Source organism: Poromitra crassiceps, assembly GCF_964638095.1.
Source record: "Poromitra crassiceps genome assembly, chromosome: 1".
Lineage (NCBI taxonomy): Eukaryota > Metazoa > Chordata > Actinopteri > Beryciformes > Melamphaidae > Poromitra > Poromitra crassiceps.
Window position 1 is genome coordinate 14,966,902 of NC_139623.1, and position 18,607 is coordinate 14,985,508.

Below are 18,607 nucleotides of genomic sequence, written 5' to 3' on the forward strand. Positions count from 1 at the left end.
CGGCCCCAGTTTGGCAAAGTACCCACCAGCTTGTTCCAACCTCTGTATCTCTGCTATGTAGGCTGTGGTTTGCTCTGGGGCTTTGGAGAGCTTCTGAGCTGGGTGAGCACGGCCTCCTTCGGTACACCATCTACCTCCACTCGCTGGGTTTTATCCTCCAAGCAGTTGATTGCCTCCTGATCCTGTCGGGATCTCATGCTGGCCTTGCTGCGTCCATCTGCCATAACCTCTCAACTTGTTGGTAAAGGTCTGCTGGTGGTGCTCTGTAGGTTGTGAAGAGGCTGTGGGGGTAATGTTTATACCTGTGGGTTGGACCCTGAAGTGTCCTTCCAAGGCAGGTTCTGAGGGCCCAGGTGGACCAACATGCACTAGTTCCAGTGGCATTATTAAGTTGTCTAATGGCATATGCCTCCAGTGTCTGGTCTTCGTACCTGAGCACCACTTTTGCAGACTTTGAGGAGGACGTGGGGTCCCCAAGGAGACTTCCCTTAAGTAGGACACCTCTCCCGCTCAATTTGGGGGAGTGGGCTTACCTGGTCCTGGTCCTGGTCCTGGTCCTGGTCCTGGTCCTGGTCCTGGTCCTGGTCCTGCGTTTACTTGCTCTGGCTTCTTGCCGTCCTTATCAGCCTTTCCTGGGATTCTCTCACCGAGCTCATGTCGGGCAAGGAGATGTCGATTATTACAGGTTTTACAGCACATTTTCAAGTCGCATTGCACTGCTCGGTGCTTTCTCCCGCAGCACCAACAGCGACCATTGACTTGTGTCCAGGTACATTTCTGGCTGACACTGAGAAGCTTGAAGTTGGCACAGTTATTGAGCAAGTGCTTGTTGTTCTCACAGAATGGGCAAAACCTTTTCGGGGCTTGATGGGCAGCTGCTTCCTTAAGCCTATTTTATACTTATTGGAAAGTGTCGCTCAAAACATGCTCGCCGACAATAAATAAAGTGTTGCTCATATTGCTGCATTTATGCTTCAGTGAACACTCCCCCTAGGCTCAACGGTCACGTGACACGCGAACGCTATAGAGAACTAGTGCAGCCAAGAGAGGGAATGCTGTATGCTGGTTTGTTTATGTCTAGCCTGACATCGCCAGACCAATTCCCAACAGTCAATGCAAATTAAACATGAGCTCACAGATTTGTCAGGTTCCCAGGCAGTAATAAAATCTCTACAGTGAAACCACGTCGGACATTTAAACAGGCAGATTGCAACATAATGGAAACGGTTAAACTACCGCGCTGTCCCTGCAAGAACTCACCTCCTCTCTCTCTGGGAAGTTGGTCACGGTGTTCTTTGTGATTTTCACGAAGTCATACATCCAGGACAGGCCGATAAAGATAGCGGGGACACGTTTTCATATTAATTTCAATACAGCAAAAATCAAAACAAGGAAGTCAACCGCGCGTGCTCTTCTATCTAGCCAATCACACTTGTGCGACACTATGTGACGTAGTCAGCGACATTCGAAATTTCACTTGATAAATTGGGCTTTAGTTGTTTTCTGCTGGCCCTTTGGGGCCGATGCCCAGCAACAGAACTGAAGCCTATAGGGAGTTGACTCGAGCCCCTTTTTAATATCTCTGCCCTTTGACAAGTCTTTCTGGATCTGGAGTTCATATCTCAACCAGTCTGCCAAATCAGTAGTGTGTGGAGATACAGGGCATTTTGCCTTTATTTGATAGGACAGTAAGTAGGCAGACAGGAAAGGGGAGAGAGAGAGGGGATGACATGCGGCAAAGGACCATGGGTCAGATTCGAACCCGGGTCGGCCGTGCGAGGGACTAAGCCTTTGTGGTACGCGCTTTACTAGGTGAGCCTGCATGTTGGAGCATTTTAAAAGGCAGATGAATTTTGTTTGACTCTAATAATATTTTAAAACTTAATTGTTTTTTATTGCCCCTACTCAAATACTGTGCAATCAGTTGCTGCCCTTGGCTAGCATTCACAACACGATGCCTCCTGTCCCTGTCAGAGGAAATGGTCATGAGCTTCATCAACTCACATCAAAACTTAAATCATCAAATATATTTAAGCAATATAGCATGAGAGCCAGTGTGTTGTGGCAAATATATCCCGCTGATCAGCTGTTATCCCACGAGGCCGCAACACACGCAGCTCGAGTGCTATATTGCTTTTATAAAACGGTTTCCAAGTATGATAATATAATAATAATAATAATACTATAAGTCCGACTGGCATGGCATTCTGGTAGAGTCAGTTGAAACACTACTGTAAGGCGGGACCGCAAGAACGTGCGGGTGATTTGATTGGATCGTTCTGGAGACTGAAGTTGACATTGGCCAATCCTGGCGCTTGCTGAGAAGCTGAGAGCTTTCTGCAAAGCCCGACACCAACTAACGTTACGGGATTAAATGCGGGGTTAACAGCCTTTTTTTTGCAAAGAAGACATTAGCCCGCGTCTATTCTTGTACAAAACATAATTTTCTGCGAAGTATTAGTAAAGTTATAAGCGAAGATCGATTCACAAGGATCTGACAGCTGTCTCCGCCATTTGTTTTTTCTACATTGTCATTTGAGGTAACCAAAGCCTTTTAGTAAGAGAGTTGCCATGGCAACTCATAACCCATGGCCATGGGTTATTGGAGTGGGGTACGGGATTTATACAATGGCTGTGAACCAATCAGATTGCTTGATTTGAGAGAGCCGTTTTATAAACAGTAATATACTTAATCAAAACTATTCCTTTTTTACCCCTTGTCTCCACGTAAACTCGTAAAGAGACTGCCGTTCCTCTCTTGCACTTGCACATCAATTCACACATGATACACTACACTGTCGTGTAGGGGTGTCATACTCATTTTACTTCATGGGCCACACTGGACAACACTTGGTCTCAAGTGGGCCAGACAAACAAAATCAAACAACACTAACACAATAACAACACCTCCAACTTTTCATATTTCTTTTAGTGTAAAGCAGTGGTTCTCAACTGGTGTAGCCTCAGGACCCACTATTTTCCTTGTCATGAAGTCGCGACCCAAATTTCAGATTTTTTTTTAAAACACTCAAATTTATTGCACAAAAAATAGCGCATTAATTTAATACACAATGCCTTCATGCACTGTTATAAACCTCAAATGAACAAAAAAGTGCAACAGAAGTGCAACTAGGGCTAAAAACCAATTGAAATAAGGCAGACTTGAATTACAGGCCTATATGTTTTTAAATTTAAACAAGTCAAACTGGTCATGCTCAGAAAGTCTTATTTGAACTGTATGAAATATGAAATAAAAGGCAGACTTATCTTGAATTACATGCCTATATGTTTTTAAACAAGTTAATAATAATAATAATAATAATAATAATAATAATAATAATAATAATAATAATAATAATAAAACAAGTTAACCTGGTCATGCTAATCCAGTTTCAATAGTCTGAATTTAACTAATATGAAATAAAAAGGAATCACAGGCAGGCTATATGCTTTTTAGTTAAACTGGTCATAACTTTTAATTAAACTGGGGCCATGCTAATCCAGTTTCAATCATCTGAATTTAACTAAAATTAAATATGAAATGAAAAGGCAGACTTCTCTTGAATTACAGGCAGAGCATATGCTTCAGCTTGTTAAACAAGTAAAACTGGTCAGGCTAATCCAGTTTCAATAATCTGAATTTAACTCAAATGAAATATAAAAAAAAAAAAAAAAAATGGGCAATGTCCGCGACCCAATCAGAACGGCCCCGCGACGACCCACCAGTTGAGAAACGCTGGTGTAAAGAATTAGCCCTACAGGTACATTTTAAAGTCGAACTGAACCTGTCACGTGCATATGAGTCCGTTTCAGACTGAAAACTTAGTTTGTCTAAGATGACAGGTTAAGAGGCGGGTCATAGTATCATGTCGATGATTTTATTTGACAATTCTGGGGACTGGATTGGGCTTTGGCCAATCCTGGCGTGTTCCGCCTCCAAATCGAGTGGGATTCAGTGTGTTGTGGCGCTCCCCTCGGGAAGAGCCTTTTGACGGGAGGTTAGTGGCTGAGTGGAGCTCAGCGAGCCGCAGGCAGCCAGCTGCCTTCGTGTTGCCGAGCGGAGAGTGCAGCACGTCGGCCTGGAATCTCCGAAGTGCGACCCCTGATCAACCAAGCTCTCGGATGTGCGCGCCATTATCGCTGCTGTAAATACGATATCCCTGGAATGCGCGTTTTAACGAGCCAGTTACATTTCTTTGCATTCTTAGAGATGATAGTTTTTGTTTTTTGTTCATGTTTCTAACAATTGGCCAAGTTAGTAGTTAGTTTATGGGATAGGAATTCTGCCAGATGACAGGCACTAAGCGCCATTTTCTACTTCATTTGGAAGAGAAAATTATCCTGAAATGAAGATTTGATTGACAGCTGCATTTCGTGATATGATTGGTTGAAATGGGGTAGAAATTTGATAGTACTAGGTGACGTCAGTCAGCAAACTGTACATTACTGTTATCAATTAAATCTTGAACTTTTGATGTGAAAAAGTGTGAGAAACGAGATAAATTAGATTGTTGTGATTTTTTTTGGCATACATTATTAAATAGGTGCACTGCATAACCAGGTATTTGAACTAAAATAAAATAAAAGTCATTTTTGGGTTCAGCTCGACTTTAAGAACAAGGTTTCTCATAGGGTTATCTCAGCTACCATAGGCCCGCCTATCCTATCAAATCTACTGTCTGTAACTGTGCATTACAATTGACGCCAACTGTGCAATCCTTCTCTATATTCAAAGGTAATAAAAATAATTTAGCCTTTAGTGATGCATACAGAAAACATGAATACTGAAGGCTACTTAATATTGTAACTTGCTAATGGAACCTATTGCATGCTCAATTTTAGGTGTCAAATCCTCAGCTTGAAAAGTTGGATTGAAGGACTTCTCAGTGCAATTTTCACACTTTGCAAAGTCATCCTGTGGGCCATATTAGACCCTTTGGCGGGCCAGTTCTGGCCCCCGGGCCGTATGTTTGACACCCGTGCACTACAGATTATGAGTTGCCCACACACAACGCCACGCCAGAGTTCACACACATTGTTGTGGACTCGTCATATTGCGGGGTAGAAGAAACTGCTGACCAGATAAGGAGCTAAAGAGAGGGAGAGCAATGTGTGAAACCACTCAGTCAGCGCGCGCACTCGCTCGCATCTGTGTGTGTGTTCTCCATCTTAGGGTGAAACCCACTTTTGGTGATGCTAATGATAGCGCTGGCTGCTACCGCATCTCTCCCTCAGACATCTGCAACACCCCCCCCGCCCCCCCCCCCCCCACACACACACACACACACACACACACTCTCTCTCACACACACACACACACACACACACACACACACACACACACACACACACACACACACACACACACCTGCAAGGACTCCTGCTACTTCCTGTGGCTGTCTTGCTCGATCTCTCATTGTGTTTTTTCTCTCCCATGCAGTCATCATGTCACAGCTCCTCGGTCTCCCCCTTCCTCTCCCCTGTAACTTAACTCTCTCCACTCTGGTTTCATGTCTCCTCGCTAACACAGATTGTTGGAGGTTGGGACTAGATTTTCCTGTCTTAGCCTCCCCTCTGTCTGCTTTATCTTTCTTTGTATCTCTACACACCCACTCCTCACGCAGTCAGTCACTGTCACACTCTCTCATGTGTTTCTCCTCCCCCGTAGCGTCCCTTTCTTGTGTGATTTCTAAGAACACGTGTGTTTTTAGAAAACATACCCCCCCTCATGTTCCTTTTGTCTCATCTCAAATCTCAGACCCCTTTCCTCTTTCCAACCTCAGATTTATTTCTCTTCCTGCTCCCTTTTCTCTGTGGCAGACATGTCAGAAATATATTACCTTCATGAAGAAGTCTTTCTTTGTTCAATTTCATAGGGAAATATAGTACTATATTGAATTCGCAGCCTTTACAAAATAGCTCTTTAGGAGCTGGAAAGAAGAAATAGCTCTACACCGTCCCAAAAAAAACAATTCTACTATGGACCAAATTAATCTTCAAACTGTGCATTTATTAAAAATCCTGCAAGGTGGGGGTGTCGAATGACAAGGTATATTGGTTAATAATTAATTTATTTTACTTTCTAGGTTTAATGAAATGCAGAGTAACGATGCATTGTTGGGGATCTTCTTGTGTTTCATGAAGAAGAGTGTCGCTCTAAAAAAAAAGAGCCATTTAATTTCTGTAGTTATACGTATGTACACTGTATATCAAGCTAAAGAGAGACCGAGCGCACATGTGTAGCCACATATCTTGGCCCCATGTGTTAATGAAGTGATGACCGTGCGCTGCAGCAGATTCCCATCAGAGCTGCAGGTCCAGCATGCAAACGGGCTGCTGCTGCGTAGCATGTGGTGTGGGAGGGCGAGGGGATAAGGGCCTCCACTCTGCCATCCAAATGAATAATGTAATGTGTTCTTGGAACCAAGACCACAATGTGCGCATGCGTGCACGCCCGCACACACACACACACACACACACACACACACACACACACACACACACACACACACACACACACACACACACACACACACACACACACACACACACACACACACACACACACACCCTAATGCCCCAGTTACAGTAAGGACAGGAGAGGGCTTGATTGCAAGGGGTTCGCCCGAGTAAAAAAAAAAAGAAGAGCGAACTAACTTCTTATTGGCAACTTGTGCTGAGTAACATTAGCTAACGAGACTTCTCGTTAGCTTCCCCTCCCTTCCAGTCATGGCAGGTGAGGGTGCGAGCATTGTAATCACCGTGATGTTGTCTCAAGTCTTGTCTTTCTGACAAATTCAAATGGCGATTCAAATTCTCTCGGGCCGCGTCTGTTTTGATATCTCCTGGTAGGATGCAAATGTCCAGTTGAGAGGGAACTATCGGCAGAGAGAGGGGGCAGGGCCTCGGGCGTTATCGCTCCGCAGAGACCCACTGTATTATTAGAAGACCTGCTTGTTTCACTTTGTGTGCGTGTGTGTAGTCAGCATTCATGCTTTCTGGAGGTGCTCTTTGTTCAAATGTGAACGCGTTGCACTCAGATAGTCCTAAGCAGGGGGGACAGGACTATATTGGGCTGAATGCAGCTTTGTGCTGGCAGACGTGTGTACTGTATACTCTCATCTCCTCTCATCCCCCCCCTTTCCTCCTCCCCCACTCTTCCTCAGAGAAGGTGTCCTGGAACCACACTCCTTACCCCAAAACAGTGAGGGGTAAAGACACTGAACAGATTAAGACAGACCGACAGACAGAGAGAGAGAGAGAGGGAGAGGGGGGGTCGAGAAGAGAGGTAGAGAAGCGGTGAGAGGAAGACGAGTGTGTGGAGGAGAAACGGTATGAGCTTGACTCTTACTTTCCATCATCTTTGGCCCGTTTGTTGTTTTTGGGAGCAGCGATTGTTTAGTGTTATGATTGGTTATTATATTGTGGTTGTGAATAACTTGGGGGATTTCTCTGAGTGACAATTCTCCCTTAGAAGTAGTCTTTTTTTGAGGGGGGTGGGGGGTTTGTTGTGTGCATGTAAGTGAGTGTGTGTTTTATTTATAGAACAGACGATTACATTTTATTTTGTAAGCGTATATAAGGTATAACTTAACTATCATTTCCCTGACCTGTTACCTTGTTTAAAATCTTTGTCCCACTACAGGCATCATGGCAAAACATATACATAGTTAAATATAATAACACATTTCACAATTTGGTGCTCGCATCATACTTTAACATTTCACTATTGCATCCATCTGCTTTACTTTTTCCACATATTTTGTAACTTTGTCAAAGTCTCAGAATGGTCCATTTTATAGCTATTCTGACATTTCAAACACTGAGAAAACTTGGCATCACATACAACCATACTCGCATTCACCAACGTGCACGTACACATGCGTGCGCGCGCACACACGCATGCACACACACACACGCACACACACGCACACACACACACACACACACACACACACACACACACGCATGCACAGTGCACACACACACGCATGCGCATACACACGCACACACACACACAAACACACACACACACACACACACGCACACGGACAAGCACTTTGGAAAACATCTGACATCAGAATTCATAAAAGCATTTCTCCCTCTGCCTCTCGGCCACGGTTTTCTGTGAATAGTATAGTCATATTTTCCCCCTTAGCACTGGGGCCTGATATAATTGAGGTGGATTGGGAAAACTTACAGGCTCTAACGGAAAATAAGAGCCATAAAAATAATACTAACATACTTGACCATGTGAGAGGAGTTCTAGTGATCACGCAGGCCAAGTGCACGCAGTTGAATTGAATGATATAGACATGGTGGGATAGAACCTTTACACTGAAGAATAAATCTGTGTGTGTGCCCATGTGTGGTAAATGCTGTAGCGGTAATTTTCCAGACCCCCTCATAAACGAGTCTCTTTTTGTCAGGGGTCGCACTACCAAGCCATTATAACAGCTCATGCTTGAAGTGAATATTTTATCGATAGACATGACAGCTGGATTTAAGTTTCCATTTTCTGACAAACGAATCCTTGGCGGACGCTCTCCTAGCCTGCCGTTTCTTCTGTTTTTCTTTCTTTTCTTATTTAGCTGCCTCGTCATACAGCATGAATGAAGCCTAGCTTTAAGGTTTACGCAGATTGGCCTTAAATAATTAGTGAAAAACTTAACGGTTAACAAATTGTACATATGGAGCGTATTTATTTAAATAACTGTGAAAGAAGAGAGGAAGAGGGTGACGTACATATAGTGAAAGCAAGGGATGAGGAAACCGTAAAGTGGCGGAGGAGGTGAAATCCTCCGCTGTCGACACTTGACAGAAGAGTGGGAGGACTGCAGCAAAAAAGAGACATGTTGAAAAGGTGAAAGAATAGCAACGTGTAAACAGTTATATATGTATGTTTATACGATATATATTTATATTTATTTATATATTTTTGTGCTGTTTTATGATTTGGCAAGATAAAGAAGAACACACACACACCTCAAGGCAAACAATTTACATCAATTATTTGACTTTAAGCTATTGAATGCTAATTAACGTGAATAAACGGCACGCTGCTGACACATTAATTATATTTTATAGCCTACTAAGCATTACATATACTTCTGTGCTGGTAAAATAACATGGTTGCTTTTGTATGCATGTGAAAATGTGCTTGTGGTATGTGTCTGTCCTGTCGGGTGTTTAAACATTAGTTGCAAATGTGTTACTGGATTCAGCAACTTATGCAGACGTGTCCTTGGTTGGCAAAAAACAGAAAAAAGCGACAAAAAGAGAAAGGGGTATATGAATGGTGCAATCGTGTGTGTGTGTGTGTGTGTGTGGGTGTGCGCACAAGCGTGTGTGTGGGTGTGTGCGCGCGCGCGTGTGTGTACACACGCATGTATATTTCAGGGTGTGCCATTATTAAGTGACTCACAGGCGTTCAGTTGATAGGAATCAATTCAACTACATCTAGCCTATTATGTTCCGAACACATCCTCGTTCTAAGGAATAGGCCTAAAATAAGAAGCTCGAACCACCAACTACCCGTGATGTGTATCATATTTTTGTTCTTCTATGCCGGAAATTTAATGCAGGATGCCGTGTGCTCCTCCTCGCCTATACCCCCTTTCTCTGTCTCGTTTTCTGTTCTCTTTCACCAAAGCTGTCTCTCTTTTTCGCCTTCTGCCGACGTCTCCCTCGACAAAGACGTTTTTGAAATCGAACAAAACCCGAGCAATTCTGTATTGTTCCTTTATGCACATAATAAGCATAACTTGTGTTTGCCTGTGGCTACATTTAAACAGCAACAGTATTGACACACTGTGATATGACCCCACATTCAGATCCATTATCATCATGTCTAGTTGTGATGAAACATATTGTACACATACAAGGTCAAGGGAGGCGCAGACACTTTGCCCTGTTCTGATTGAGCTGCTGATTTTCCAATGGGATTTTGAACTTTCCCTTAGTGTTGACTCCCTACAACACCTCTCCTGCTTTTTCCAGCATGTTCTGTTACGTCTCTTTATTATTTATAAAAAACGAACCAACAAGGAGACCAAGCAAACTTAACTTCCTCCCCCTTCGCTCCCAGCGGTTGTCCCATCACTGAATTGAAGAAAATCATTTTGATGGACATGTGTTTGGCTTTATAAACTAACTATAGTATGCAGTGCATAGCCGCTGTCCAGGTCAAAGCTGAGTTGAGTTGAGTTGATCATGGTTCTGTTTTAGCCTGTCTAGGTTTCAGATGAACAGTGTGCTGCACCAGTTTGAGCAAAATGTCTGTGGTGTGGGGAATATGGTTTAAACTCATATTGTACCTACCTGAATGTTTGTTCCTGGGTCTAATATGACTCATAATGCCAATATGATTTTGGTTCTTACATGATTACTCTGAATTGTCAAAAATTTGGATTGGTGAGTTTGAGTATTTCAGATGTGTTTTGGTTGGGGTGTCTGACTGTCTGTTTTCCTTCCTGCGCAGCCAAAAGTTCGACTGATGTGTGTGTTCTGATGTTGATGCGCATAGTGAATGAAAAAAAGAGCACGGGTGTTGTTTAAGATTCCGTACATAGATGGTCCCGCCATGACACCCGAAACTCCCCGTGTGTTTATTGAAGAAGGTCCTGAAGAGGGACAGGTAGGCCAGGAAATCATGTTTATCGGAAAGTGTTCGGAAAATGGGCCGTTGGGTTTTGGAGAGAGGGGGCGCGTAGGCGACCGGGGGGGGAGGGGTATCTCTCAATCTATCTCCGTCACCGTGAGTGCACCCTCTTTTGATGCAACAGGAAGAGAGCGAGCGAAACCATGTTCGAAAGAGGCAGACATCCCCAAGGATGAACGCCTAACCCCCACCTCTGAACAAGAGCTCAGACCTTTAAGCTGAACATTTCAAGGTAGAAGAGGGGGAAAAGAAGAAAGAGAGGTGACAAAGTTTTCAGAGAGAGAGGGTGGGGGAACGCGAGGGAGAGGACTTGTAAAGAGCCAAAAGATGGATGCCATGACACACGCACAGCCTCGCCTCCGGATGACGAGGCCCCTGCCCATGAAAATGGGGAAGGTAGGATCACATATTGACCTGTGGGCTCGCTAGCTCGTCCCGGGACGAGTGAGGAGGGTTTGGGGTCGATCAGAAGGTTTGGGACCGACGGATGAAGGTTTGCCATGGGTGAAAGTGTGAGGACGGAAGGGTTCGAGCCGTCTTTAGTGGCTGTAGTTGTTTCACTGTACGGGTGGAGTGTGTGTGTGTGTGTGTGTGTGTGTGTGTGCGTGTGCGTGTGCGTGCGTGCGTCTGTGTATGTGTTTTATATATAGGCTACAGACTGGCATAAAGTTAAATCTAACAATGGCGGGTGGGGGGGAGCAAGCGGTTGGCACGCAATGTGTGTGTGTGTGTGTGTGTGTGTGTGTGCACGCTTCCGTGCTTGTGTGTATTTAATAGGGTGTGTTTTGAAGCAGGTTAGTCGGGTGAATGTGCTGTCGTTGAGCAGGGCCCTCTGGGCACTATATGGGAACTATTATTGGATGGCCAGGGGGCTGCCAGTTGCTATGGGAGGGAGATAAAGGGCAGGGAGGGGGGAACTGGGGGGTGGTTGTTTGTGGAAAATCTGGTCTGCTCAGGTGTGTGAGAGATATTGTTGAGCAGGTATAGTGCGGCGAGGGTGAGGTGTGTGAGAGATATTGTTGAGCAGGTCTAGTGCAGAGAGGGTGAGGTGGGAGCTTAGGGAGCCAACGCAAGGTGTTGTCGGCTCTTATTACCAATAGACCTCATTACTTTTAGAAAGAGAATTAAGGCAGAAAGTTAAGGTCTTGTGAGTTGACTTGTATTGCTAAATTACTTTTAATTTGCAGCATGGATATCTCAATCTCTTGATTGGGCAGAAAGTCGAAACACTGACCTGCAAATGAAATCTTCATACCTGTACATACAGTACACACTCGCTAATCATTTGTGAGTGATTAAAGGAAAATTTCACCCACAAATATAAATGATCTAATCATCTACTGTGTAATTACATTGGTGTTCATGTCTTATTACAAATAGTTCATGTGTAGTTATTAACTATTTGTAATTAGACATGAACACCAATGTAATTACACAATAGTTACATTGGTGTTCATATGTAGTTCATATGTAGTTAGGGACCTGTAAAATAAAGGATTACCCTGGTTTTCTCTCGAGGTGTGGATGGGTACAGATGACAGAATTTGAATTTGTGGGTGAACTGTTCCTTTAATAATAATCTGCCATTTTTCTCTCACCATTTCTTTCTTCCTCATTCTTTCAGTCATTCTCTCCCCTTCACCTCCTTCAGCCTGTCACTTCCTCCCTCTCTCGCGCGGTTCCTTCTCTCTCTTCAGTCAGTCGCCCTGTCTCTTCTCCAGGTATTTCACTGTAATCAAACAACTAATGCTATAAAGGTATCACATGAGAATTAACCTACTCCCCGTCCGTTACACCGCTGACATGACATAATCCTCCATCCCGTCCACATCGTCGCTATCAGTCGTGTCATTCTGTTTCTCCCCCTTTCCCCTCATTATTTCTTCTTCTCTGTCTTATATTTTGACACTCCTGCTGGTTCTGTCATCACATCTCTCTCTTTCTCTGATTCCTCCACCCCCATCTCGCCCGCCAAAATGGCCTTTTCCTCATTTAGCAATCTGGAGAGAAGGGACGATGAGGCGGGGAGGGGAGGGGAGGATGAGGGGGATGAGTCGGGGCTTAAAACTGTCCTTCATCTGAAAGAGAACTCCTTGTCTAAGTTAGTCTAATGATGATTTATTTTCTGCAAACCATCATAAATTATATACCTGACTGAAGGTTGTGCACTCATTTTCTTTTTAAATATATATACATGTATATGTTTATTGGCTTTTTGTTACAAGGAAACATGTGGTTGCAGACATATACCCATAAATCAAAACAGAACGAAACGAAATGACACATACAAAAACAAAACAAAACAAAACAAAAAAGGGCTCAGCATCTTTCTTTCTATAACAGGCTGACATTATCATTTGGGTCCATTCTCACACACACACACACACACACACACACACACACACACACACACACACACACACACACACACACACACACACACACACACACACACACACACACAGCAGGAATATTTTAGACAAAGGCTCTAAATAGGATGGCAGATACATTCACATGTGTATATTGAAGAAGTGGCTCCTCCCACATCTTGTTGAAGTAGCTCTCTTGAAGTGTACTAGGCAGGTCAGGAGGTCTAGCGGCCTATATGTTGAAGTGTACTAGGCAGGTCAGGAGGTCTAGCGGCCTATATGTTGAAGTGTACTAGGCAGGTCAGGAGGTCTAGCGGCCTATATGTTGAAGTGTACTAGGCAGGTCAGGAGGTCTAGCGGCCTATATGTTGAAGTGTACTAGGCAGGTCAGGAGGTCTAGCGGCCTATATGTTGAAGTGTACTAGGCAGGTCAGGAGGTCTAGCGGCCTATATGTTGAAGTGTACTAGGCAGGTCAGGAGGTCTAGCGGCCTATATGTTGAAGTGTACTAGGCAGGTCAGGAGGTCTAGCGGCCTATATGTTGAAGTGTACTAGGCAGGTCAGGAGGTCTAGCGGCCTATATGTTGAAGTGTACTAGGCAGATCAGGAGGTCTAGCGGCCTATATGTTGAAGTGTACTAGGCAGGTCAGGAGGTCTAGCGGCCTGTATGTTGAAGTGTACTAGGCAGGTCAGGAGGTCTAGCGGCCTGTATGTTGAAGTGTACTAGGCAGATCAGGAGGTCTAGCGGCCTATATGTTGAAGTGTACTAGGCAGGTCAGGAGGTCTAGCGGCCTGTATGTTGAAGTGTACTAGGCAGGTCAGGAGGTCTAGCGGCCTATATGTTGAAGTGTACTAGGCAGGTCAGGAGGTCTAGCGGCCTATATGTTGAAGTGTACTAGGCAGATCAGGAGGTCTAGCGGCCTATATGTTGAAGTGTACTAGGCAGGTCAGGAGGTCTAGCGGCCTATATGTTGAAGTGTACTAGGCAGATCAGGAGGTCTAGCGGCCTATATGTTGAAGTGTACTAGGCAGGTCAGGAGGTCTAGCGGCCTATATGTTGAAGTGTACTAGGCAGGTCAGGAGGTCTAGCAGCCTATATGTTGAAGTGTACTAGGCAGGTCAGGAGGTCTAGCAGCCTATATGTTGAAGTGTACTAGGCAGGTCAGGAGGTCTAGCAGCCTATATGTTGAAGTGTACTAGGCAGATCAGGAGGTCTAGCGGCCTATATGTTGAAGTGTACTAGGCAGGTCAGGAGGTCTAGCAGCCTATATGTTGAAGTGTACTAGGCAGGTCAGGAGGTCTAGCAGCCTATATGTTGAAGTGTACTAGGCAGGTCAGGAGGTCTAGCGGCCTATATGTTGAAGTGTACTAGGCAGGTCAGGAGGTCTAGCGGCCTATATGTTGAAGTGTACTAGGCAGGTCAGGAGGTCTAGCGGCCTATATGTTGAAGTGTACTAGGCAGGTCAGGAGGTCTAGCGGCCTATATGTTGAAGTGTACTAGGCAGGTCAGGAGGTCTAGCGGCCTATATGTTCCATTATGATCCTATTCCAGCCAGAGATTGTGGGAGAAGCCTTATCAGAAATCCACTGGAGTAAGAGATGTGTTCTTGCACAGTATGTCAGGACATTAAAGAGTTTTCTATGATGTACATGAATAATGTACACATTAGAAAGACAGAGGAGAAATGACACTGGGTCTAATTCAAGTTCAATACCTAGTATAGTCTGAATTTCATGCAGGATAGAGTCCCAATATTTGTGTAATTTGGGGCAGGACCAGAGACCGTAAGACTGCCAGCATTTCTCTTACATTTTGGGCACATTGGGGAGGCCGTGGACTTAAATGTAGAGAGGCGAACAGGTGATAAATGCACTCTGTGTAGAGTTTTCTGTGCACTCATTCTTAAAAACCTCAGCGGAAGTAAGGTTTTAGTATTTTTTTTTGGCGGGGGGGGGGGGGGGGGTATTATTCAATTAATTATTATTCTCTTGGATGAAAAAAACATGCAGTGAAAGGTTTTTCAAAGATTCTATGCATTCCTTTTTTATCCCCTGTAGTGGACATCAGTTCTCGGTTCACGTCCCCTGTAGTGGACATCAGTTCTCGGTTCACGTCCCCTGTAGTGGACATCAGTTCTCGGTTCACGTCCCCTGTAGTTCTCGGTTCATGTGAAAATGCAGATGAGTTTGGTGTCATCATTTGTGATTTGTGATTATTTCCCTCTTTCTTGCTCGTCCTCAGCTGATATCGCCTCCTCCTCTGAACTCTTTTCTTGCTCGTCCTCAGCTGATATCGCCTCCTCCTCTGAACTCTTTTCTTGCTCGTCCTCAGCTGATATCGCCTCCTCCTCTGAACTCTTTTCTTGCTCGTCCTCAGCTGATATCGCCTCCTCCTCTGAACTCTCTCTTTCTTGCTCGTCCTCAGCTGATATCGCCTCCTCCTCTGAACTCTCGGCATCCTCTATTGTAACCTGTCCCACTTCATCCTCATCATCTGAAAACTCTTTGTCTGAGCCTCCCTCAACTTATTTGAGGAAAAACTCTCTAGGGCTGCAGCTAACAATTATTTTAATTGTCAATTAATCTGTCGTTTATTTTCCCGACTAATCGATTAGTCGTTTGGTCAAAAATCTAAATGTCACAAAATAGTTAAAAATGTCGATCACTTTTTTCCCAAAGCCCAAGATGGCATCCTCAAATGTCTTCTTTTTTCCTGACCAACAGTCCACAACCCAAACATAATAATACATTTACTGCCATAGAAGACTAAAGAAATGAGAAAATATTCACAGAAGCTGGAACGAGAACATTTTAGCATATTTTTCTTATTTTCTTGTCTGAGGAAGAGCAATAGCTCGAAACGTCACTTGTGGATGGCTAAATAAAAGGTAAAATTGGAGCTTCAGTGTGCGGACCTTACTTTTTTCATACAGCATTTTTTTCTTAGAAATTAGCTTAAAGTCGAGCTGAACCCAAGAATGACTTTTCTTTTCTTTTAGTTCAAATACCTGGCTATACTATGCAGTGCACCTGTTTAATAATGTATGCAAAACAAATCACAACAATCTAATTTCTTTAGTTTTTCACACTTTTTCATATCAAAAGTTAGTTTTTCAAGATTTCATTGATAACAGTAATTTACAGTTTGCTGACGTCACCAGGCCAGTACTATCAAATTTCTACCCCATTTCAACCAATCATATCACGACATGCAGCTGTCAATCAAATCTTCATTTCTGGATAATTTTCTCTTCCAAATGAAGTCGAAAATGGCGCCAAGTGCCTGTCATCTGGCAGAATTCCTATCCCATAAACTACGGTAACTACTAACTTGGCCAATTGTTAGAAACATGAACAAAAAACAAAAAATATAATCTCTAAGAATGCAAAGAAATGTGACTGGCTCGTTAAAACGCGCATTCCAGGGATATCGTATCGTTACAGCAGCGATAATGGCGCGCGCATCCGAGAGCTTGGTTGTCAGGGGTCGCACTTCGGAGATTCCAGGCCGACGTGCTGCACTCTCCGCTCGGCAACACGAAGGCAGCTGGCTGCCTGCGGGTCGCTGACATCCACTCCTCCCGTCAAAAGGCTCTTCCCGAGGGGAGCACCACAACACACTGAATCCCACTCGATTTGGAGGCGGAACACGCCAGGATTGGCCAAAGCCCAATCCAGTCCCCAGAATTGTCAAATAAAATCATCGACATGATACTATGACCCGCCTCTCAACCTGTCATCTTAGACAAACTATGTTTTCAGTCTGAAACGGACTCATTATGCATGTGACGAACAGGTTCAGTTCGACTTTAAACGATTGATCAATTATTTAAAAAGAAATTGGCGATTCATTTTCTGTCAATCGAATAATCACTGCAGCTCTAACATTCTCTCTGCTTTAGTCAGTTCTATGTCTCCTGAAATGTTATAAAATCAGGTAAAGGAAGTTGGCAAGTCCTATTGTCCACCACACAGGACATTGACAAAAGCGTCATATTCAGATTTATTGTACCACTGAAAACTTGCTCAACTCTAGTTAATAACTTAATACACACAAACTCAATCTTAGCTGCAGAAACACCATATCTGCTTCATTTTAAACACTCATCTTTCTTGCACCTTTAAAATGCTGTGGTTTAGTCCCCCCCCATCAAAGGCCATTGTGACTCGAAGCTGTACTTGCGTAAAGCAGTTTCCACACTGCAATTTACCCAGACCTGAGCCTTAACACTTACCTGCCTTTCACCTTGGTTCTCGCAGGTGGCGATGTCTCCAGGAGAGGACGGTCTGATTGGGATCCCCTTCCCGGAGCACAGTAACGAGCTCCTGTCCCGCCTCAATGACCAGAGGAGGGCGGGGCTGCTTTGCGACCTCACGTTGACCTCCCGTGGGGCGCGCTACCCCACGCACCGCTCCGTCATGGCCGCCGTCAGCCTCTACTTCCGCCGGCTGTTCGGCGCCGAGGAGGGGGGCGGCGGGGGCTTCAGCGTGTGCCAGCTGGACTGCGTGGCGCCCGACGCTCTGGACGCCCTGCTGGAGTTCGCCTACACCGCGACGCTAACCATCCGTAGCTCCGGGATGAGAGATGTGCTGCGAGGGGCTCAGCTCCTGGGTATCCAGTGCGTGGCGGACGCCTGCCGTGACATCCTGGGCGAGACGGCCGAGGCAGAGGGGGAGGCGGCCGGCCAACACAGAGCCCAACACGGCGAGAGGGAGGGGGTGGTGGAGGGAGAGAGGGGCGTGGCTGAGAAACCATCCAGAAGGAAAACAGACAGAAAAAAGGTGAAAAAAATTGGGTCGCATCACACGACTGCAAACCCGCCGCCCCCCGCCTCCCCTCCGCTCTCTCTTCACCCTTCACCTCTGCACGACAGCCTCCGCTCGCTGCCCTCCACCCAGCCTCCCAGCCCCGTGAAGGAGGAGCACCACCTCAAAGCGGGGCAGAACGGGGACCCCAGGGGGGTCAGAGAGCCGGGGAGAGGGGCGACACTAAACGGATGGCCGCAAGAGCGCCCCCTCATAGCGCACGCTCCTCCCGTCCCGCACGCAGATGACAAGCTGTCCGAGGACGAAGAGATGGAGGGTTTCGGTGATGATGGGATATTGGTGGGCACCACCGCCATCCCCACATCTGTAGCGGAGCGAGGGGGCGTGGTGTCAGCGGCGGGAGGAGGGGGCAGGAAGAGGAAGACTCAGACGCCCCAGCAGTGCCCCGTCTGTCAGAAGATCATCCACGGAGCGGGGAAGTTGCCCCGGCACATGAGAACACACACAGGAGAGAAGCCCTTCCAGTGCTCTGCCTGTGGGGTCCGCTTCACCCGGTATGGAAACCTCTTCCATGAAATAGACATCAAACAATGTCCCATTTAAAGCCCCAATATGTAACTGTTTTACTTTAATATAACAGCTTTTAAATCATTTTGATGGTACACTAACTTATAATATGGAGATGGCATTTCTGTGCCCTAAACGGCTGTTACTGCACCATATAACTGCGATGCTCTGTCCCGGAGCATGAAAGTTTCCTGCTGCAGCTCCTTCATATTAAACGCTTTCCACTGACAAACTAATGGGATGCT

The 18,607-nt window shown here is 45.2% G+C and overlaps 2 protein-coding genes across 3 annotated transcripts in view; both read left to right on the plus strand.

The window, feature by feature from the left end:
* Positions 1 to 180, plus strand: part of LOC310773856 (uncharacterized protein) — a gene marked incomplete at both ends in the record, with an annotated part of 46,074 nt that extends 45,894 nt beyond the window's left edge. The window contains one exon of the mRNA XM_083633842.1: positions 62 to 180. Within this exon, the coding sequence (XP_083489968.1) occupies positions 62 to 180 (119 nt within the window). The remainder of the gene's footprint in view (positions 1 to 61) is intronic.
* zbtb7b (zinc finger and BTB domain containing 7B) overlaps positions 1 to 18,607 on the plus strand; it is a 34,165-nt gene that overhangs the window by 11,622 nt on the left and 3,936 nt on the right. The window contains exons 1-2 of one of the 2 annotated variants that reach the window (XM_083639691.1): positions 10,973 to 11,056; positions 17,289 to 18,349. In XM_083639691.1, coding sequence (XP_083495817.1) covers positions 10,988 to 11,056; positions 17,289 to 18,349 — 1,130 coding nt within the window. In that variant the 5' untranslated portion in view covers positions 10,973 to 10,987. Of the gene's footprint in view, positions 1 to 10,972; positions 11,057 to 17,288; positions 18,350 to 18,607 lie in introns of those variants that run through there. The other variant, XM_083639692.1, reaches the window with a different exon arrangement.